At 35.9% G+C, this 23,603-nt stretch overlaps 2 protein-coding genes across 7 annotated transcripts in view; one reads left to right on the top strand and one right to left on the bottom strand.

Annotated features, from left to right (window-relative positions):
• The window catches only part of LOC135198069 (opsin Rh5-like), a 707,912-nt gene that overhangs the window by 398,276 nt on the left and 286,033 nt on the right, over window positions 1–23,603 (bottom strand). The gene's annotated exons all lie outside the window — the stretch shown is intronic.
• The window catches only part of LOC135198070 (choline O-acetyltransferase-like), a 243,220-nt gene that overhangs the window by 206,379 nt on the left and 13,238 nt on the right, over window positions 1–23,603 (top strand). For all 5 annotated transcript variants that reach the window (XM_064225480.1, XM_064225479.1, XM_064225477.1 and 2 more), the window contains 3 exons: window positions 2,386–2,487; window positions 3,157–3,470; window positions 6,367–6,489. In XM_064225480.1, coding sequence (XP_064081550.1) covers window positions 2,386–2,487; window positions 3,157–3,470; window positions 6,367–6,489 — 539 coding nt within the window. The remainder of the gene's footprint in view (window positions 1–2,385; window positions 2,488–3,156; window positions 3,471–6,366; window positions 6,490–23,603) is intronic.

Below are 23,603 nucleotides of genomic sequence, written 5' to 3'. Positions count from 1 at the left end.
CCCACTCAATAGTCCCTTTTCATAATTACTCTTTAACTTATATAACAACTCCTTTCACTTTTAGGCCATTCGGCTCTACCTGTTATTCTATCCTCCACATTTAGTAAATCTTAAATACTCACTCCACTGGCCCAGGAATGCATTTAGCTCCAACAGCTGACTGACTTTTCTCCCTGCTTTTACTTCCATGTAGATTGCCATATTTCCCCAAAACGTTCTGACTATACGCATTCATCTTCATTAATTACCCCCATTTTCCACTCACATTTTTTTCCTTGACAGCCATCTGTACACTCATGTAAACCTTTACATGATTTTCTCTTTTGACATACATAGGTACTTTTTTCTCATCAATAAACCTTAGCTTTACTTTCCCCATCACTTTCTAATTATAGTCCCTCCCTTTGCCCATCTTGACTCTATGACCGCATCGTCAAATTCTACCGATTCCTCACAAATTTTCACCCCTGAATCTTCAACCTTAGCACAATTCTGCTCTTTCACATATCCCAAGATGTCCTCATACCGCAAAATACACTGTGATTCTTAGATGTGTAGCATTAAGCTAACCCCTTCACAATCGATACTTCCTATTATTTTCTATTCTTTGTACTTCAATAAGTGAAACTCGTCTGCCCTTTTGGGGGCAGTGCCTCCTATCGTGGGGTCCACTACCATTCACTAAACTCCCCTATGGCTTTCAGGACTTTGCATCTTTTCTTTATCACTAACCACTGGCAATTGCAAGGGCTCACATACAAACATATATATATATATAATTATATATATATTATATATATATATATAATCATATATATATAGATATATATATATATATTATATATATATATATATATATAATATATATATCTTATATATATATATATACTATTAATATATGTATATGAAATCTTGTCATAAGCACCATTACGTATTCACAAACATTATGAAATAAATTTCATTTAATATCAGATTCATTCAACATCGGACTTAACACTAAAAGGGAATTTCTATAAGTAATAAGCGATCCTTCACCAGGTGGATTCGAACCATTAAGTGGTAGAGGAACAACTTTTCATTGAAAGCTAATATGTTAGAATTTATGAAAAATCGGCGTTTCCAACCATTCGTGATTGAAGTCCATCAGACAGCTTTTGACTCATAAAAAATCCCCTTTCGGTATTTATTCTGAGGTTGGCTGAATTGCATTTTAAACGAAATTTGTAGCTTAATTTCTGTGAATATATATGTGTGTGTATGTATATATATATATATGTGTGTGTGTGTGTGTTGTGTGTATGTGTGTGTGTGTTTGTGTGCACATACATACACAAATATATACATATATATACATATACATTTATATATATATATATATATATATATATATATATATATATATTATAAAAGTAATGAAATTGTTATATTGTAAAACTTAGTAATTGAAGGCTGAAACGAATTGTGAAGACTGCCCGCTGGCAAACTTTCATGGAGTATTATCAACCAATAATCCTGGACATAATTTTAGACCACGATAATCTAATTGGAAGTCTGTCGGTTTTCCAGCAAAACCCACACTCCAGGGAAAGTTGACCGCTGGCACAGGGTAGGTTTTAGTTGCCATGCAAGCCCGGCCTTCGCATTCTGATTTAGAACATTCAAACTTGTAGACTTTACAGAAAATTATTTCATAGAATACTAAAAATAAATTAAACTAATCCCATGAAAAGTGGTGGATGTTGATCAAAGATTCCATAAGAATTAGCTAGTTGTATATTTTTCTACTTTACTATCCTCATGTTACAAGCAAAGGTCCTCAATTTCTATTTAAAACTGTCAACAATAACAGGAAATTACCTTAATGTACGTACACTGCAAAATTCACCACCACAATTTCTAACATAAATAAAATCAAAGACATTAAGCAAAATTTATGAAGCTTCAAAAAGACTAAAACTACATGCTGATAAACCAGTATGTTATTATTTAACATTTGCTTGCTGCTATAAATTTCTTAAAATCGTAAGGGATAAGAAGATTATGTTTTAAGCATAAACGTGACCACTGAAATAACACATCAAGTTGTTAACGGGGAAAGTAGTTCCCATGTTTTTTGAAATGGTAATATGTTATTAGTATTTATAATAGATTATTACAACAATTATATTGGTAAGGATCGAGCCGAAAAGCGGTGCATTTGCCTTGAAAGATATACAAAGAATAAAGGTGTGAAACTGCAACATTATGATCAGCAATAAAATATAAAAAAAATATTGCCGAGCACATAAATACAGAAACAAGAATTATGAGGTGCAGTTACAAATTCTAACCACTTAAGAACTTTCCACTATGGTTTGATAATATTCTTAATGGCTAACACTTCAGGAGCTAACAATTCGAGACGAGGTCAACGCAGGTCACCAGATGATCCACGGCGGTGGCTTTAATCATAATAGTGCTAACAGGTGGTTCGACAAGACCGTCCAGGTGAGTAATAATTAAGATGTTCTAAAGACATTCACGTCACCGACAAGTGCATTTTAATTCCTAGACTTAAGTAATGCTACTCTGATTTTAACGGGTTTGACGGTATGTATATATTGTAGTTCAAGTATTTATGGTCGAATCTGAAAGTTCATCGTTGTTATAAGGGACTGAGTAGAAATACAACGTAACTCCTTAAATTCCATATAATTCTAACCTAGAGATCATTGCTCATCACTCAATATCTTAGCAATTTTCTTTTTCAATGATATCGTGAGTAATAATTAGTTTTAATTCGATAAGATCATTTCCCCTTGAATTAAAGTACATCTAAACTGAATATCGGGGAAAAAGCTTTTCGTAGGTGAACTTAGAGTGGAAAAATACATAGTCGTCCCAATTCATCCGCCATCTTTATATAATATCCTGATTTCATTTTAAGTATCATCGTATAGTAAAGTCTGGGCTATAAATGTACTTGTCTGACAATAAATAGAACAAAACTTTGCCATTCCTTATGTCTTTGAAAAAAAAAATCGACTGATTTAAGAAATCTATTCGACTGTTTTCCTTAACGTTTTAGTTTTAAATAGGCTATTAATGGCATCTATTTATACATCCCCGTAGTCATATGCCTGAATTTCGAATAACAAGTTTTTTACGTAATTAAAGTTCGTTGTGACGAGCGATGGGTGGTGTGGCTTGTGCTACGAGCATTCTTGCGCAGAAGGAATTGTTGTCATTCAGTTGGTCGAGCAGGTTCTGCAAGCCATTGCTGCAGATACCCAGTCTGCTGCTCCAGGAGAAACCGAGGAGGTGAACCCTCCTCTGGAAGAGAGTGGCATCTCAGATATAGATGATGCTACAGGCAACAACACTGGGTTCCCAGCTCCCGAAGAAGCTGCACCTAATCCCACAAAGTTAGGCTGGAAAGTTACCCCTGTTATCTACAGGCGTATACAGGAGGCAGCTGACCATGTTGACAGGTAAGATCTAGTCTGTAATAATGTTTCCTATTCCTCGTCATGCAAATATCCATGAATGATGACAAATTTTAACGGAAATAAAATCTAGCTTTCAATTGTGAAGAAATCAATTTTATTGAGACTTCAAAGAAAATTTTACCAGAAGCCCAGTCAATTGCACAAGTACCTTTTTTTCCCTTATGGTTTTTAATCGAGAAAAAAAATACTTCGAGGTTTCGAAGATATAACTCTAAAAGCTCACCCAGATGCGAATGGGTTCCAGCGTCTGCATTAATGGTATTAATAAGGCTGATAGAAGAAAAGATATTGATTCGTCTCGGTAGATTTTAGTGGATTGAGAGAAGATATTTCACAAAATAAGTACTGCAAGTAAGGCAGTACGTATATGCAAAATATATTGAAGCAAAATGGATGGTGTATGGCTGCCAAAGTTGGAACATATGAAAATATTTTTGAGCTAACTCTACTTTATGGAACGGAAATATGGATATGACACGTAAATAAACGAAGACCCGGGAATTCATGATGAACTCTTGGCATAAAGTATGGTACACACTATGCCATCATGTATCAGCTACGTGATGCAGTAGTGGTGTTGAAAAAAATTAATAGCGGCCAAACTGTACTGCAACACTGCTCACTTGTTCTCGCAGTTCAGCTTTCAACGGCAGGATGTCTGCCGATGATGTACTTTGCCAGGAGACTCTACTGTGGGGTGTAGTTGCTCTGTGTGCTGCAAAGAAGAAACTTTTGAGGAAGAAACGTAGAACCTTGTGTTGTAAGAAATGGCTTTCTCGGCGACCTCTGAAGGGAAGCTTCTGTAAAATACTTTTGGAGCTACAAGTCGAAAATCCAACAGACTTTGAAAATTACACAAGAATGCCAATCCTTGCATTTTATAAATTGTTGGAAAATACTGAACCATATATTTGTAAGCAGGACACCAGCTTTCGAGACAGCATATCACCAGGAACTCGTTCTTGCAGCTGGAGGATCATATGCAAGCCTCCAATAATCAACCAGGATTTCAAAACAGAGCCTCGGTCTAATCATCCCCGAAACTTGTTAAGCCATTTATAAGGTCCTTAGGGAGGATTATTTGACGGTAAGGTTCAAATATAGGTACAAAGTACACTAATATTTTTTTATCACAGGAAACGCAGCTCATCAAAACACCATAACTTCGGAGCTCCAGACTTCTGTGATGCTTTGATTGCAGACATTTCCCTGTAGAATTGTGTCGTCAGGGTGTGCAGCTTTTTAGTAATGTCTTCATTCTGCAATGTAAAGTTTACAAAACTCGATAAGTCTGATTTTATGGTTTCCAAGCTTGCACTCCTGATGTTTCTCATCTTGTAATACTTGCATTTGATGGTCCAAACAGATGGAGGTTCCTTCAGTAATTCAATAAAATGTAGTGTTAGTCCTTGTCCACTCAAGGGGTTTGGCGGGTGGTGGTGAGCGGACATCCTCCCCCTCTGAATGTTGGTGCATCATTGAGCTGCGCAATGAAATGGCTCTGCCCAAGCAACACGTTGGTGATGCGGCTTCGTGTTGAAAAAGTCGTTTTTCAACGCATCCATCTAACACTGCGAGCATCATGATGCATAGTGTGTACGGGGCTTAAGGGAAATAAGACGAATTGGAGGAATGAGGAATATGTTGAAGATGCAGCGTAAATGTTGGTGTAGTTTTAAAGCTGGGTCACAGTATTCTGATAATTGATACAATTAAGAAGTGCTTTAAGGAAGGAGGAAAAGACGAATTTAAGTGCTGGATTGATTAAATGAGGTAATGGGATCAGAGAGGCTTATGGGAACAGAAAGGCTTATTATCCAGGCGGTAACAGATTTCGTGAGAGAGGATTTGCAGTTTTGGTGGAGTTCAGCATTTCTGCGTTGGTACATGTAGAGGGTAACTTCCTGCATATGCTTTGCCCCAGATTTAACAAATGAATGGATAAATGCAACAAAAAATATTATATTGGCTTATATTCTCATTGGAGGCCTTCCCAATTAAGAGATATAGGTTATGATTTTAATCTAATGAAACAATAATCCACAATGCTCCAAAACTGAAGAGCACCCGATGGATAGTTTCTGTTCCGAGACAACAGCCCATATATAGCATGACATGAGAAGTTAACAGAAATATATTCCTGCCACTCTTGTGTTGTAAAAATGACTAAATGGGTCTCAGCCCGTAGAGAAATAGTATTACCTTGTATAGTTTTGAATGCGTTTGATGAAAAGAAAGAAAGATATCTGGAGTAATGTAAGATTATTAACTAACTGAAGCAACGCAAATATAAAATATGAAATATAGTAATTTCAGATAGAGGGATACACTTCAAATTTTATTAAACACTATTTTTTTTACTAAGAAATATAATAAATTATTAAAAACCTCAGATAAATATTTGGGGAAAACAGGCTGTGGAACTAATCGGTATCAAATTCTGAACTGTTATATTTCAACAGAAATTGGTTTATCAAGAGTAATATTCAAATATTCAAATACCAGGCAGAACTGAGGGTAGAAGTTGCTTGAAGGCCACAAAATATTACGCATATATCAATTGAATTCATGATAATCATAACAAAAGCAAGACTTCTTACTGAATTTATTAATATTTATTTCAAAACGGACATCTTGTGTATAACTTTTCACAGCTGTGTAACACTTCATCCGTCTAAAATGCGAAACATTTGCAACTTGACTAATAACATTGGTGGTATGTATACACTGAGTACATATCCCCTATAAATAATATCTTGAAAACAAGAAAATCTTGATTTCTTTACGATTATCAAACTTTAAAAAACCTACAATTTATTTTAAAAAACATCATATATCCAGTAACCCACAATCTCTCCAATTCATTGTCTTACAACAGGTTAGTTGAGGACCTCGACTTCCGCATTCTTCGATACCTGGGCTATGGAAGAGGCTTCATGAAGAAAGCAAAATGTTCTCCTGACGCCTTCATTCAACTGGCACTACAGTTGGCTTTCTTCAGGTAAATACACCTTACCATTCCTCTCCACCATATGCATGTGTGTCGTTCTCGCACTACATTGCGAATAGTGAACATTTTATTGATCATTTCATCGTCATGTCCAGTGATCTCACTATAATAACTCTTTAATTCATCCTAATTAAGTATTTATAGCCATTTTGCTATGATTGAGGAGAAGCAATTGTAACGTTCAAGAATCTTATAGATCTTGTTTTATTCCTTATGGGTTAGGTACATCAGGCAACCATCTAATCCAGCCGTTTACATCTCTCCAAATTTTTTAATATGGAACCCTTCAGGAGCATTGTCAATCTCTAGTCTTACTTTTACAAAACTGTTCTCTCTCTCTCTCTCTCTCTCTCTCTCTCTCTCTCTCTCTCTCTCTCTCTCTCTCTCTCTTAACTAATAAATCGTTACAATAGAGTTAAGAATGGCAAAAAGGAAAAATTAGAAAGAAATTGAAATTAATTAAAAAGCCTGTTAGACGAATATTGTGCAGGAGACGTAGCTCTAAAGAAATTAGTTGGAAAGAGATTATAATCATGAAACAACAAACGCTAATAAAGGGAGGGAAAAAATAATAAGTTATGTTGCCTTGAAATCTAAAAAACTGAATAAATAAAAAAAAATAAATAAATAAATGAAAAATTAGATGACAATCTGAACCAAAAACCTAGAACCTGTTGGCCTGAAGTAGATACTGTTGTAAGTTTTATACTTTGTATAAATGTACGTTTACTACTCGGTATATGTATGGTGTAATTTATACGTTACATATCAGTACATTTTTATATTCTGTAAATAAGTCTGTGTATATGTACATTCCATACAAAGTTTGCTTAATATATATTTTCCTTTATATATTTTCTCTTATATAGACGCCTAGCGATGCGTTTATAAAGCTGATATTTGAAAGTATCTGCCTGTTTATCATTTAGATTTTTAAATAATTTTTGAAATATTCATTATAGTGAATTAGTATTTCTGTAAACTCCCTTTTAAAAGATTTAATTTTGCCCAGGGGTTTGTACTAATTCATTATAAATTGAATTTGAAGAGGTCTGCTTGAGACAAAAATATTTGCGTTTAGCGGGTATTTTTTATTTTAGGTTTTAGTTTCTATTGTGTTTTCGACTTCAAAGTAACTTCATTGACATCCTACATGTTCGAGTAAGAGTACGCACATAAACACGCACACATGTGCATGTGTGTGTGTCTATATTTCTATATATCTATATCTATATCTATATATATATATATATATATATATATATATATATATATATATATATATATATATATATATATGTATATATATATGTATATATATATATATATATATATATATATATATATATATATATATATATATGTATATGTATATGTAAATGTATATGTATATGATATATACATATACATATATATATATATATATATATATATATATACATATATGTATATATACATATGCATATACATATATATATATATATATATATATATATATATATATAGTATATATATATATAGTACACACCGGAGCCACCCCCCCCCCCCCCCCCATCTCCGTTATTCATTTTGGTAGGGAAAGCCATAGCAGCAGGCAAACTGGGTTTGGTAACACTTTCTCTCTCTCTTGACAGCCAACAGATCTTTTCTCTCTCTCTCTCTCTCTCTCTCTCTCTCTCTCTCTCTCTCTCTCTCTCTCTCTCGATATACCTCCCCTTCATTTCATTAGGTCATCAAATCAGAGTCGTGAACTTCAAAAAATAAAAAACAAAAAAAAAAAAAAAAAAAAATACATTTTATTTAAAAGCAAAGTATTAATTGAATAACTCAGATTCTTACAGGATGATTAAATGGAATGATAACTCAAAGTTCAAATAACTCAGATAACCCTTGGTAATTAACAGTCTCCACAGTAAGTCACACCATTCCTCTAAATGAATTATCCCACTCTTCTCCAATTATAGTTCCCCTTACCAGAACTGCCTGTTAGAAGAACATGAGAACAATGTTAAGCATACACAATTGTAAATATAAAGTCAAAAGATTAAATGAAATAGAACATCTTTACAAAATATCAAAAATACAGTCAAGCCACACCTTTGGCTAAAGCACAGTAATTCTTACCCATTTTTAGCCAGTTTCACTTCACCAAATAAAAGAAACGTTGGCAGAGCCATCCCGGCATTTGCCTTCTCTCACCGTAATGGTCTCTAATTACATGCTATTATGAACGAAAGAGGCTCACACCTACACACAAACTCACACCCATCATTCACGCCCTTAAACCACTCGTATCCAGTTTCAAAGTCACCTCTGACAACCGCCCATAACGACAGACGAGCGTTGACCTGCTTAGGTAAGGATCACACCACCTCAAGACCTATCAGCATTTCTAAGCTGAGATGTTCTCTGTCTCCATGGGAACCTAAAAACGATGATTCCCAATTTCTGAGGAATGTCAATGCATGTGACATACAACAATGTCTCATACATATCATATCATATTATATTATCAGTCTTTATATGTTACAGCAGCTCGGCCACCATATAGCTTACACCTGCCTAGCCACAGGTCACATAAAACAGCTTATATATATAAAAAAACATATTGGCCGGCTCATTAAACACAAAATATAATAATAACTGCACGTCTCTGGCAGCACAACGTAATGTCTATCACACATCATCTCGAAAAGCCTGTACTAGGGCTATAATAAAATTGGGTGTAGAAACTTTTTTCCATTTTGAATTTTCAAATCTCCCTTTTTGTCTGCAACTGCAACTGCACAGACTGGCGAAACACGTTGTAGCAAGGCGAAACGTCTCCCAGTGGAAGACACCTGATGACAATGTCGTAATCAAAAGCGCTGTAGAACCCCGTAGACTCGTAGAAACTCTCGTAAGTGTGAACACATCAGCAACATCTCTGCAACGGCTGGTGGGCGTCTTGCTAGCATTGGGGAACAATGTTTATAGTGTGTTCAGTATGTCAGTCAATCATCAGTCAATAAAAAAGAATTAACCCCAGACATACCTCCTGTCAAATAATGACCTCAAAAATTTTAAAAAATACTAACTGAACGTTTCCCAATCAACCCCATTTAATATGATCACTGAACTAATTTCTAACTTCAACTCGTGAAGGAACTCCATAGGATCGCTAAATCATAAGTCACTATCACAACCCCGCAAAAAAAACCATTAATTTCTCTAGCTTAATTCTCCAAATTCATACATTAGCACACACCTCACCCAGAACTCACAGAAACCCCACGGACTTCTGTCATCAAACTCACAACTTCTCACAAGAAAAAATAGAAGAAAAAAACAGTCCAGGAAAAAAAACACGTAACAAGTCCAGACCCGAAATTATCACTGAAAAATGTTCTTTCAACCTCTGATATTTCAACAACCCACAAAACCAGTAAGAACTCTTCACTGTCTAACAGCAAAAACCCCTTTTACTGCTCATAATTAATCTCAATGAGACATAATGTCAAATGTCCATTTATGCAATTCACAAACCCCAACATATCACATCTCCCGTCCAGAAAGAAATGCTATTTAAAGCTCAACCCCAATTACATCTCTCACAGGAAAAGAAAAAAAAGAGAAAAAAAAATAATAACAGCAACAATAATACGTGAACTTTCCCCATGACACAATGTATATAATATACATAACCCAACTTTTCCCCATAAATGCGCTATGTATCGTTATGGAATTTTGCCATCGCAACATTTTCATCTATTGGACACGGCCGGAAACAATCCCCTTACGTAGATACATCTCCGTGAAATGCCAAAAATCAGCATCTCTCAGAATAGTGTAAAACTCTGAGTAATCAATACTGAAGGAAAAGAGTCAGCAACTGGACTCGTCACAGTATTGTCAGCAAAAAATCCACCTGCGGACACATCAGGTGCTCGAACTGCAGTATAGAAATGTCTAGTCAGACTTGCAACTTCAGAAACCCATTCTCAAAAAAAAATTTCTATACTGACACCACATAAGTACATTTCACAAAATTATCTCCAGGACATGTCTAAGGTGCTCAAAAATTGTCCTCAAAGACATAACTCCCACATGATACTGCCCAATTATATAAACAAATTATCCCCTATTCGGGATAAAAACTTCTGTAAACTCACAATTCAGCAATTATATGCCACCCAAAAAATAACCCACTGGTGAATATAAAATCACAACACCTCCATAGAGACTCATAGGACTGCAATACCGTAATGCCACTCGCCTCCAATTAGTCATGAAACCAAAAGAACCACAGAACCCCTCTCTTGACTCGTGAGATAGAGGGAATATGGTGATGTGGGGTTATTAATTAAATGAAGGGAAATATTTTTATCATCGGAGTGGTGTTATTATTAATATGGTGATTATATATATATATATATATATATATATATATAGATATATATATATAAAATTAAATATATATATATAATATATATAGTAGTAGTATATATATAATAATTATCTATATATATATATATATTATATATATATATAATATAATAATATATATATACGCATATATATATTAATATTATTTATATTATATATTAATTATAATATATATATATGTTATAAAATATATAACTATATAAATTATATACATATATGTGTATATATATATATATATATATATATATATATATATATATATATATATATATATATATATATATCACCATATTAATAATAACACCACTCCGGTGATAAAAATATTTCCCTACATTTAATTAATAACCCCACATCACCATATTCCCTCTATCTCACCAATAATCACATGTGGAATAAAACAAGTCTCCAAAAAAGATTATTACACTCCAAGCAGGATAATCAAAAAATGAAACTCCATCCCCGAAAAAAATGCACTCAAAGCATCTAACTGATACACTCGAAATATTGCCCCATATCTCCTCATAAAAGTTTCTATTTGCAACAAAAATGGCTGCAAAATAATTGGACGAAACATAGCTCTCACCAACATAGGCCTAAACTGTGGAATATCTCCAAAAAATAAAAAATATCAAATGGCCAATATATTATATCTCCAATTCTACAGTAAAAAACTTAATGTTATAGTAAAAAACTATAAACTCTCTGTTTAGCATAACTGCTGAGAAAGGCAAAAACTTGGCAAATAAAATTGCCCAGGAAATTCTAGAAAAAATCATCAGTGTGCCATAACTCATTATAATAGAACTCCAAATTCAAAGTGTCTAAGCAAAGACTTCTCCATATGCACTACGGCTTAGGCCACTAGAAACTTAACCAAGTTTCCTATCTCTGGCAAAATTGCAACAAACACAATTGTGCAAAAGGCCAACAATTTCTGGAACACAAATACCCAGAAAAAAAAAGATGTAGTGCCATTATGTAAACATTCAAAAAATGCAAAAAATTCTCCCATAAATCTCTTTGCAGCATCAAACAGCTGAAATAATAAACACATTCCCGAACAATGACTCCAAGTCACGAACTGAGATATTAAAAAAAAATTCACACAAACGGGAGAGCAAAAATAAATTCAAACTCGCCCATGATAAAAAAAAATACTTATGTAAGCGATGGCTAACTTCCAAAAAAAGGAAAAGAAAAACTAATGGCACTGATAACTATTCCTGTGACACCTGTAACATCTGTGACTCACATAGACTTCAAGCAATTATCTGCTGAACTCACAAAAAAAGAAAAACAAAAAATTTGTTGTTGGTTCCTCCCATTTTCACAAAAAAAACATCACCACCCTTAATAATCATTACAACACCCATGTTAGTATAAAAAATAAAAAAAAAACACCAATATCAGAATTATCAGTATCAAAATTCGCCAGTATCAGTAGTATCACCAAATATTAGTACTCGCTAGTATCACCAAAATTGCAATCATCAAATTCAGCAAAATTCACCAGAAATTAATATCACCACCCATAAAATCATTGGCACATTCCCCAAAAAATTATTACTATGAACTCTGATAGAATCCCCAAAAAATATCTCCAGTAATGATAATTCTACTTAAGTACTCCCCAGTAAAATATCTCCCGTAAGATATCTACTCAAGTACACCGCCCCCCCCCCCCCCCCCCAAATATCTCCCGTATGATATTTCCAGTAAGGGCATTAATATTGCCATTCCCCAGTATTCATCATTATTGCCACACCCCATAACTCCAATATAATTACCACTCACCACTCCCTGGTATCATCACAAATCATCACCACTCAGCAACACCAGGCATCACCATTCACCACCATTTTAAAGTAATCTCCACATCACTAATCAAATCCCCATTAAAAGAAAAATAATCTCTGAATCCCCAATCATAATTATGCCTTCTAATATTGCGTAAATGCATTCTCCAAAGCATAAGGAAAACTTGCACCACATTCATATGCATTTCATTTCCATTTTCTCTTCACTCAAGAGAAAGAAAAAATTCTTTCTAAAAGAAACCCTACGGGCATCTCATATCATCACCCAGTCTTTATCAGCTGATTCAATGGCTTTGAACTTTCCTACTCAAGGCCAAACTCGCCCCCATTACCCCGACACAGAGAGAGAGAGAAAAAAAAAGAAGTTCACCCCCCCTAAAAAAAAAAAAAATAAAAAAAATAAAAAACAAATAAAAAGAGCTTCACCCTCCCCGTCAAGCATTCCCCCATGAAAGACAACGCTTGCCTCCCCTTGCACTACCCCTTGGTCGTTCAGCACAAATTGCGCTGACTGCGTATGCATGAGCGGGCGCTCTGTCTCAGATGCAAAGAATGCAATTCAAGCAACAGTAACGCATGCATGAAAACCATTCATACACACGTATGTATTAAAACGAAGATGAATGCATCTCTTCCAAACATGCGCTAAGATGAAACTTATCACATTCTGCTACTTTGAGGGAAATATATGGTAATCTGGACTGCCTCTTTAAAATAGTTCACACACAAAGTTAAAAAAAAAACACCAGGGCCTCCAAAAAAAAAACACACATCGTAACACTCACGCCTTCAATGGCGAACATTCATCTCGGAATCTGCACAATTACAAACACGCGAATCTCGTTGGCACACCGCACTCGCCAAACCGAGTGGCACGAAAGCACTAGCCGATCGTTCACTCATAAGCTAGACTGAGTAACTCATCTCAGCGGGCGCCTCAGGACGAGCGAATTTCCTGATCCTGATAGAATTTCTTTCTCTCAGTACCACATCACAACAGATGAATATTCTCATCACCTGTCATCTGCCAACTGAAAACCAACACTTTTCCACAACCAGACACTCTGAAAACAGCATTTTTTTTCTAAGCTGAGACCAATCTCACAAAAGGCTTTTTTCATTCAAACACCGCTGCCCACCACTAATACCGGAGCCCCCCGTCTCCGTTATTCAATTCGGTAGGGAAACCCATAGCGGCAGGCAAACTGGGTTTGGTAACACTTTCTTTCTCTTTCTCTCTCTCTCTCTTTCTCAATAGCCAACAGCTCTCTCTCTCTCTCTCTCTCTCTCTCTCTCTCTCTCTCTCTCTCTTGATATACCTCCCCTCCATTTAATTAGGTCATCAAATCAGAGTCGTGAACTTACAAAAATATACATTTATTTAAAAGCAAAGGATGATTAAATGGAATGATAACTCAAAGTTCAAAAAACTCAGATAACCCTCGGTTATTAACAGTCTACACAGTAATTAGTCACACCATTCCTCCAAATGAATTATCCCACTCTTCTCCAATTATGGTTCCTCTTACCAGAACCGCCTGTTAGAGGAACAGGAGAACAATCTTTACAAAATATCAAAAATACAGTCAAGCCACACCTTTGGCTAAAGCACAGTAATTCTTACCCATTTTCAGCCAGTTTCACTTCACCAAATAAAGGAAACGTTGGCAGAGCCATCCCAGCATCTGCCTTCTCTCCCCGTAACGGCCTCTATGGTTCAGGCTAATTACATGCTATTATGAACGAAAGAGACTCACATGTACAACGTACACACAAACTCGCACCCATCGTTCACGCCCTTAAACCACTCGTATCCAGTTTCAAAGTCACCTCTAACAACCGCCCATTACGACAGACGAGCATTGACCTGCTTAGGTAAGGATCACACCACCTGAAAACCTATCAGCATTTCTAAGCTGAGATGTTCTGTCTCCATGGGAACCTAAAAAAGATGATTCCCAATTTCTGAGGAATGTCAAAGCACGTGACATACAACAATGTCTCATACATATCATATATGTTACCTATATTATCATTTATAGTATATATTTAATGATTTATATATATATATATCTATATATATATATATATATATGTATATTATAATATATATATATTATATTATATATATATTTATATGTATTATATATATGTGTATATATATATATATATATATATATATCTATATATATATATATATATATATATATAATATATATATATGTAAAAGGAGGAATGTACGGATTCATCATTTTTAACTTCCCTGGAGACTGAGAGTTCGGGCGACAGCTTAAGAATGCTGATGTACCTAAGCAGGTCAATGACCATCCTGTAGTTATGTGCGTTCGAGAGAAGGAGACTTTGAAACCAGTTGAAAGTAGTTTCAGGGCGTTGACAAAGAGTGTGAATTCATGTGTACGCCTACGAGCTATGTCCGTTCTTAATGGCGTGTATTAGCCAGGAACAATGGAGACGGCTGCCTCGGGGAGAAAAGGCAGAATGCCAGGATGGCTCTGCAATGTTTTTTGTTTTGTGAAAAGTGTGTGATATTCCAAGCTGCAATGGGTAAGAGTTACTGTGCTTTAGCCAAAGATGTGGCTTGACTATTTTTGACATTTTGTAAAGATGTTCTATTTCATTTAATCTTTTGACTTTGTCTTTACAATTGTGTGTACTTATTGGTATGTCCCCCCTGTCTTTTAAACAGGCGGATCTAGTGAAGGGGACTAAGTGTCCTAGTGGAGGGGACTAAGTGTCCTAGTGAGGGGACTAAGTTTTGGAGAAGAGATAATTGGTGTTTGACTATTACTGATTAAGACTATTATTTCACGGTGGGGGCGGGGGGGGTTATCTAAGTTACTTGATCTATGAGTTATCATTCTATTGATTTCCTGTAAGAATCTGAGTTATTCAGTTAGTACTTTACTTTGAATAAACATATATTTTTGTAGCTCCGACTCTGATTTGGTGACCTTACATAATGGAGTGGAGGTTGAGGAGAGAGAGAGAGAGAGAGAGAGAGAGAGAGAGAGAGAGAGGCTATTGCCAGAGTTGGGTATCAAGAGAGAGAGAGAGAGAGAGAGAGATGTGTTACCAGACAAGGTATTACCAGTAAGCCTTCCGCTCTTGGCCTTAACGTTACCTATGTGAATAACGGGGGCGATACTCCCGTTGTTAGAGTGATGGCAAGCGGTGGTCGAATAAAAAAGCCTTTTGTGAGATTGGTATCAGCTATGAAATGCCGTTTTCAGAGTGTCTGATTGTGGGAATGTGTTATATTTCAGTTAATAACTTATGGGGGTTAAGGTGTGTCCATCCGTGGGTATGGTACTGAGCAAAGACAATTGGACTAGGGTCATCAAATTCGCCCGTCGCGAGGTGCCCGCTGAGATGAGGACTCAAGTAGAGTTTGAGTGTGAAAGATCATCAAGTGCTTTCTCGCCGAGTGCGTTTGTGTTGTGCCGACAAGATTCGCGTGTTTGTGATTGCGCAGATTCCGGGGTTTTCTTTCACTGTGAAGGGGTAAGTGTTACAATGGGTTTTTCAACTTTGTGTATGAATCATTTTGTGAGTTATGGGATTGGTTTAGGATACCACATTTTTTCCCCATAGGAGTAGAAAGTGATGTGTTTCTTTATTGGCATATATTAAAAGAGACGAATTCGTCTTTGTTTTAATACACACGTGTGTACGAATGGTTTTCATACATGCAAAACTGTTGCCTGAATTGCATTCTTTGCCTGGAGATAGAGCGCCCACTTGTTCTTACGCGGTCAGTGCAATTTCTGCTGAACCAACCCAGAGGGGTATTGCAAGGGGAGGGCGAGTAGTGGTCTACCTCGGGGGTACTCAAACACTGTTCAGGGGGGTGTTCTATCGCTCAGAGGAGGGTGAAGCTCTTTTTTTTTAGTGGGGGTGAATTTCTTCTTTTTTTTTCTTTGTGTCGGGGCAATGGAGGTGAGTTTGGCCTTGGATAAGGAATTTTCAATGACAAGGACATCAGCTGATAATGATTGGTTGATGATGTAAGATGCCCGTGGGGTTTTTTTTTTTTTTTAGAAAGATTTTTTTTCTTTCTCTTGAGTGAAGAGAAAAGGGAAATGAAATGATATGCATATGAATTGTGGTGTAAGTTTTCCTTATGCTTTGGGGAATGCTTTTATGCAATATTAGGGGCCACAATTATAATTGGGGATTCAGAGATTGTTTTTTTAATGGAGATTTGATTGGTGTTGAGGAGATTACTTCAAAATGGTGCTGACTAGCGATGATTGCTGAATGGTGATGCCCGGTGTTGCTGAGTGGTGTTGTATCTGATGATACCGGAGAGTGATGTGTGGTGTTGATTTTTGGTGTGGCAATGGTGGTGTATACTGGGGAAATGGCGTTGATTTTGGGTGTAGCAATAATGATAAATACTGGGGAATGGCAATAGTAATGCCCTTACTTGAAATATTTCCAGGAAAATTATTACTATGGAGAATTATTATCATTACGGGAGATATTTTACGTGGGAGGTATTTAAGTAAAATTATCATTACTTGAGACATATTTTACAGGAGATTTGAGATATTTCATGGGAGATTATTTTATAATTATTACGGATAATTATAGTACAGAGAATTATTACAATGAATTATGGGAGAAGTTTTGTGGTTAATTATTTACGGAGTTTCTATGACTTTGGAGAATGTGTCAGTGGTTCATGGGTGATGAATCTGGCTGAATTTTTGGTGAATTGTGCTAAATTTTGCTGAATTTCTGGTGAATTTTGTGCTGAATTTTTGGTGAATGGGCAAGCATTAACATTGGTGATGTTTTTTATACTAATACTGGTGATTTTTTTATATATTAACATGGGTGTTGTAATGCTATCAAGCGTGGTGGTTTTTTTTTTTGGGGGGGGGGATTTGGGAGGAACTAACAACACATTTTTTTTTTATGAGTTCAGCAGAAAATTGCTTGACATCTACGTGAGTCACGGGGAAAGTTAACAGTGTCGTTGATTTTTTCCCCCTTTTTTGGAAGTTAGCCATCGCTGACACAAGTTTTTTTTATCATGGGTGAATTTGAATTTTTTTTTTCTCTCCAGTTTGTGGGATTTTTTTTTTAATGTCTCAGTTCGTGATTCAGAGTCATTGTGCAGGAATGTGTTTATAATTTCAGCTGTTTGATGCTGCAGAGAGATTTATGGGAGAATTTTTGCATTTTTTTTAATGCATACGCAATGCACTACATTCTTTTCTCTGGATATTTGTTCTAGAAGTTGTGGGTTCTTGCACAATACCTTTGTTGTATTTGTGACAATTTTGCCAGAGATAAGAAACTTGGCTAAGTTTCTAGTGGCCAATACCGTAGTGCATATGGAGAAGTCTTTACTTAGACACTTTGAATTTGGAGTTTTGTTATAATGAGTTGTGGAACACTGGTGATTTTTTCTAAAATTTCCTGGGCAATTTTATTTGCAGAGTTTTTGCCCTTTCTTAGCAGTTATGCTAAACAGAGAGTTTATAGTTTTTGACTATAACATTGAGTTATTTTCCTGGAGAATTGGAGATATAATATTTTGGAGGTATAATATTTTGGCCATTTGATATTCTATTTATTCATTATTATTTTTTTTTTTAGATATTCCACAGTTTAGGCCTATGGTGGTGAGAGCTATGCTTAGTTCAATTATTTTGCAGCCATTTTTGAGGAGACATGGGGCAATATTTTTCGAGTGTGTCAGCTTGATGCTTTGAGTGCATTTTTTTGGAGATGGAGTTTCATTTTTGATTATCCTGCTTGGAGTGTAATAATCTGTTTATGGCGACTTGTTTTATTCCTCATGGAGTTATTGGTGAAATAGAGGTAAGTATTTTTTATTTGCCAAAACAGAGGTGAATATTTTTTTGTTGCTGGAGTGGTGGTTTTATTAACATGTGGTTATTGGTGAAATAAAGAGGGAATATGGTGTGGTGTGGTTATTAATCAAATGGAGGTAATATTTTCATCACTGGAGTGGTGCTATTATTAATATGGTGATTTATATATATGGAGATGGCATTAATCTTTGGGGGTGACCTTTTTTTGTGTTTATGATTTTTTTCCTGGAGTTTTTCCTGCCAAGAGAGGAGTTCTGTGTTTCTTTACTAATTGGAGGCGAGTGGCATTACTGCATTGTGGTCATATGGAGATGTTGTGATTTTTTATGTTCACCAGCGAGTTATGTTTGGAGGCATATAATTGCCGAATTGTGAGTTTACCATAGTTTTTATCCTGAATAGGCGATAATTTTTTATATAATTGGGCAGTATCATTTGTGAGAGATATGTCTTTGAAACAATTTTTGAGCATCTTAGTCATATCCAGGAGATAATTTAGTGGAATGTGCTTACGTGATTTCAGTATAGAACATTTTTTTGAGAATGATGAGTTTCTGAAGTTGCGAGTCTGAATAGACATTTTTGTTTGAGCACACGTGTCCGCAGGTGGATTTTTGCTGACAATGCTGTGATGAGTCCGGTTGCTGACTCTTTTCCTCTAGTGGTGATTGCTCAGAGTTTTTCGCAATATCTGGAAATGTTGACCATAGCATTTCATGAAAATGCATGTGTAAGGGGTGGCTTTCTGGCTGTGTCCGATAGATGAAAAGTTGCGATGGCAAAATTCCGTAACTATACATATGGCATATGTGGGGAAAACGCGGGAATTATGTATATCATGCATATATCGTGTGCTTTGTGTGATGGGGCAAAGTTCACTTATTGTTGTTATCATTTTTTTTCTTTGCCTACGAGAGATGTAATTGGGGGTTTAGTTTAAATAGCATTTCTTTTTGGACGGGAGATGTAATTTGTTGGGCTTTGTGAATTGTATAATGGGCGTTTTGAGATTAATTATGCAAGCAGTAAAGGGTTTTTGCTGTTAGACATTGGAGAGTTTTTACTGATTTTGTGGGTTGTTCAAATATCAGAGCTTGAGAGAACATTTCTCAGTGATGATTTTCGGGGCTGGGCTTGTTACGTGATTTATTTTCTTGGGCTCATTACTTTTTTCCTTTTATTTTACTTGTGAGTATTTGTGAGTTTGAAATGTGATAACAGGAGTCCGTAGGGTTGCTGTGAGTTCTGGATTGTGTGTGCTGGTGTGTGAATTTGGTGAATTATTTTTTATTATTGGAGAATTGAGTTAGAGAACTTAATTTTTTTTTCTTTGTGGGGTTGTGATAATGACTTATGATTTAGTGGTCATATGGAGTTCCTTCATGAGTTGAAGTTAGAAATTAGTTCAGTGGTTATGTTAATGGAGTTAATTGGGAGACGTTCAGTTAGTACTTTTGGGAATTTTTGAAGTCATTATTTGACAGAAGTATGTCTGGGGTTAATTCTTTTTGATTGACCGATGACTTGACTGACATACTTAAACACACGCTAGCAAGACGCCCACCAGCCGTTGCAGAGATGTTGCTGTTGTGTGCCTACTTAGAGTTTCTACAAGTCTACAGAGTTTTACAGCGCTTTTGGGTCTACAGAGGCCGTTGGATGTCTTCCGCAGGGAGACGTTTCGCCTTCCTACAGCGTGTTACGAGTCTGTGCAGGCAGTTGCAGACAAAGAGGGATATTCAAGAATCCAAAATGAGAAAAAAGTTTATACACCCAATTGTTTTTGGAGATGAAGCATGATAGACATTACTTTGTGCTGCCAAAGATGTGCAGTTATTACTATATTTTGTATTATTGAGCTGGCCAATGTGTTTTTTTTATATATATGAGCTGTTTTATGTGGCCTGTGGCTAGGCTGGGGCTAGCCAGGATGGTGGCCGAGCTAATCTGTAAAAGGAGGAATGTACAGATTCATCATTTTTAACTTCCCTGGAGACTGAGAGTTCGGGCGACAGCTTAAGAATGCTGATGTACCTAAGCAGGTCAATGATCGTCCTGTAGTTATGTGCGTTCGAGAGAAGGTGACTTTGAAACCAGTTTAAAGTAGTTTCAGGGCATTGACAAAGAGTGTGAATTCATGTGTACGTGTACGAGCTATGTCCGTTCTTAATGGCGTGTATTAGCCAGGAACAATGGATATGGCTGCCTCGGGGAGAAAAGGCAGAATGCCAGGATGGCTCTGCAATGTTTTTTGTATTGTGAAAAGTGTGTGATATTCCAAGCTGCAATGGGTAAGAGTTACTGTGCTTTAGCCAAAGATGTGGCTTGATTATTTTTGACATTTTGTAAAGATGTTCTATTTCATTTAATCTTTTGACTTTGTCTTTACAATTGTGTACTTTTTGGTATGTCACCCCTGTCTTTTAAACAGGCGGATCTAGTGGAGGGGACTAAGTATCCTAGTGGAGGGGACTAAGTGTCCTAGTGAGGGGACTGTGTTTTGGAGAAGAGATAATTGATGTTTGACTATTACTGATTAAGACTATTATTTCACGGTGGGGGGGGGGGGGTGTTTATCTAAGTTGCTTGATCTATGAGTTATCATTCTATTGATTATCCTGTAAGAATCTGAGTTATTCAGTTAGTACTTTACTTTGAATAAACGTATATTTTTGTAGCTCCGACTCTGATTTGGTGACCTTAGATAATGGAGTGGAGGTTGAGAGAGAGAGAGAGAGAGAGAGAGAGAGAGAGAGAGAGAGAGACTATTGTCAGGGTCTGAGAGAGAGAGAGAGAGAGAGAGAGAGAGAGAGAGGCTGTTGCCAGAGTTGGGTATCGAGAGAGAGAGAGAGAGAGAGAGAGAGAGAGAGGAGAATTTGTTACCAGACAAGGTATTACCAGTAAGCCTTCCACTCTTGGACTTAACGTTACCTATGTGAATAACGGGGGCGATGCTCCCGTTGTTAGATCTATATATATATAGTACACACACATATATGTATATATAATAATATATTCTATATATATATATATAATATATATATATATATATATATATATATATATCAGCATGAAGGTGGACTATTAGAAACGTTGCAATTCATTATAATTCTTTATTTCCTACGTTTCGTAATATCATTATTACATCTTCAGGGAATCTGTTAAACAATAAATAAAATTAATTTAAAATTACTTAAAAATTACTTTAAAAATTACTCTAAAATTCAACATTTATAAATTACAACACAATTAAAAAAAAACATACAGAGTAATTTTTAAAGTAATTTTTAAGTAATTTTAAATTAATTTTATTTGTTGTTTAACAGATTCCCTGAAGATGTAATAATGATATTACGAAACGTAGGAAATAAAGAATTATAATGAATTGCAACGTTTCTAATAATCCACCTTCATGCTGATGTGTCCTACTGGCCGTCGCCTTCCTCTGTCTCCTGATATTATATATATATATATATATATATATATTATATATATATATATATATATATATATATATATATATATATTGTGTGTGTGTGAGAGAGAGAGAGAGAGAGAGAGAGAGAGAGAGAGAGATAAACTAATTACTGGGAACAGATCCTCACCGGGTTCTCCTTTATTTCTAGGCAGTTAACGAGGAACTGAAACAAAATGGTGGAAATACGCAATATATATGCAATGGGAACACTAAAAACACGCATTCAGACCATTGGATACCAAACTTCCACACATGACAGTTACCAGTGGGTGAAGCTATATTCTTACAGAAGTTTACTCTATGATTGTTTTCACTAAAACGTAAAAAAACAATTCCACTGTTCACCTGGGTATATCTTACACGGTTTTTATGTTATTCCAGTGTAACCAATAAAAGTTATAACAACACTGTTCACACTGCGTATAAGACTTTTGCTTAGTTCTTCTTATGCATTCTCATCAATCAAAAGACTATTCACTTCTCCTAAGAACTCACTTTTATTGAACATTCCTAGCTCACCATATTTGTAAGCTTTTGTCATGTATATATTTTTACAATTGTTCAGTTCACTGGTGGCAACCATGAATCTTCTAAGTACAACTGAAGTTCCTGGCTTTTCCATATTTCCATATACAATTCCCTTAATTGCAGAGTCATTTGGTAATTCCCACGTTGTTCGTCGTGCCAGATGACAACGCGGAATTTAATCCGTAGTCTACGGCACACGTCCTACCTTTATCTAGGTTTTTGTCTGAAAAGTTGATGAAGCATCCGTGACTAGCGTTAGTATTCCACAGGCTTCTTTTGATCAGCAATTTAGTTTTATTCTCATTATTCCTCTTCAAGATCTTGAAATGTTTGGCCTTTATCTCTATTTCTGCTTCATTTCTTCAATCTTGCTTTCCAACATCTCAAACAATACTTTTTAGTGCAACTGTGGGGTTCCTCTCCTAGTTCCACCTTTGTTGCCTTGTATTTCATCTCCTTTGTTGTCTGGCTCTCTTTACCTTATCCAAACACTCCTACTCCCTCTTTTCACTGGTTTTGGTGCTGAATGTCCTAAAGTGCCTCAGTACTTGGCTTGACGACCTAAATTTCATAAATCCACTCCACCTATTCCCAGAAAAACTCTTTGCAAATTGTACTAAAACCTTCCTTCAGATTGTTAATACCCTCGGATATTTCTTTTCTATTAGAATACTCATTCACTGAATGACGTACAATTGGGAAAAAAGGCCTTCTTCCAAAGTTTTATGGTACTGACAAAGTCCTACTACAAACATTACCCCCACACACAATCATTATATCATCGAAACAAGACTGTGTGTGGCACAGAACTAGGCAACTCTCCCGAGGAGAAAAACAAACCTCACCAACACTACCTTGCAGGCACAGACTCAAGACCTAAAATCACAAATATTTCTTTCCAAGCTCACCATCCTCCTAAATGTGTTTTTCTATACTAGAAACTATCTTACTCGCAGCCTAGCTACATGGGCATTAAGTCTCGCCAAGCGC

This window comes from Macrobrachium nipponense, chromosome 21, assembly GCF_015104395.2.
Source record: "Macrobrachium nipponense isolate FS-2020 chromosome 21, ASM1510439v2, whole genome shotgun sequence".
Lineage (NCBI taxonomy): Eukaryota > Metazoa > Arthropoda > Malacostraca > Decapoda > Palaemonidae > Macrobrachium > Macrobrachium nipponense.
The sequence above is the reverse complement of the archived record's forward strand: the minus strand, read 5'-3'. Positions and strand labels throughout refer to the sequence as shown.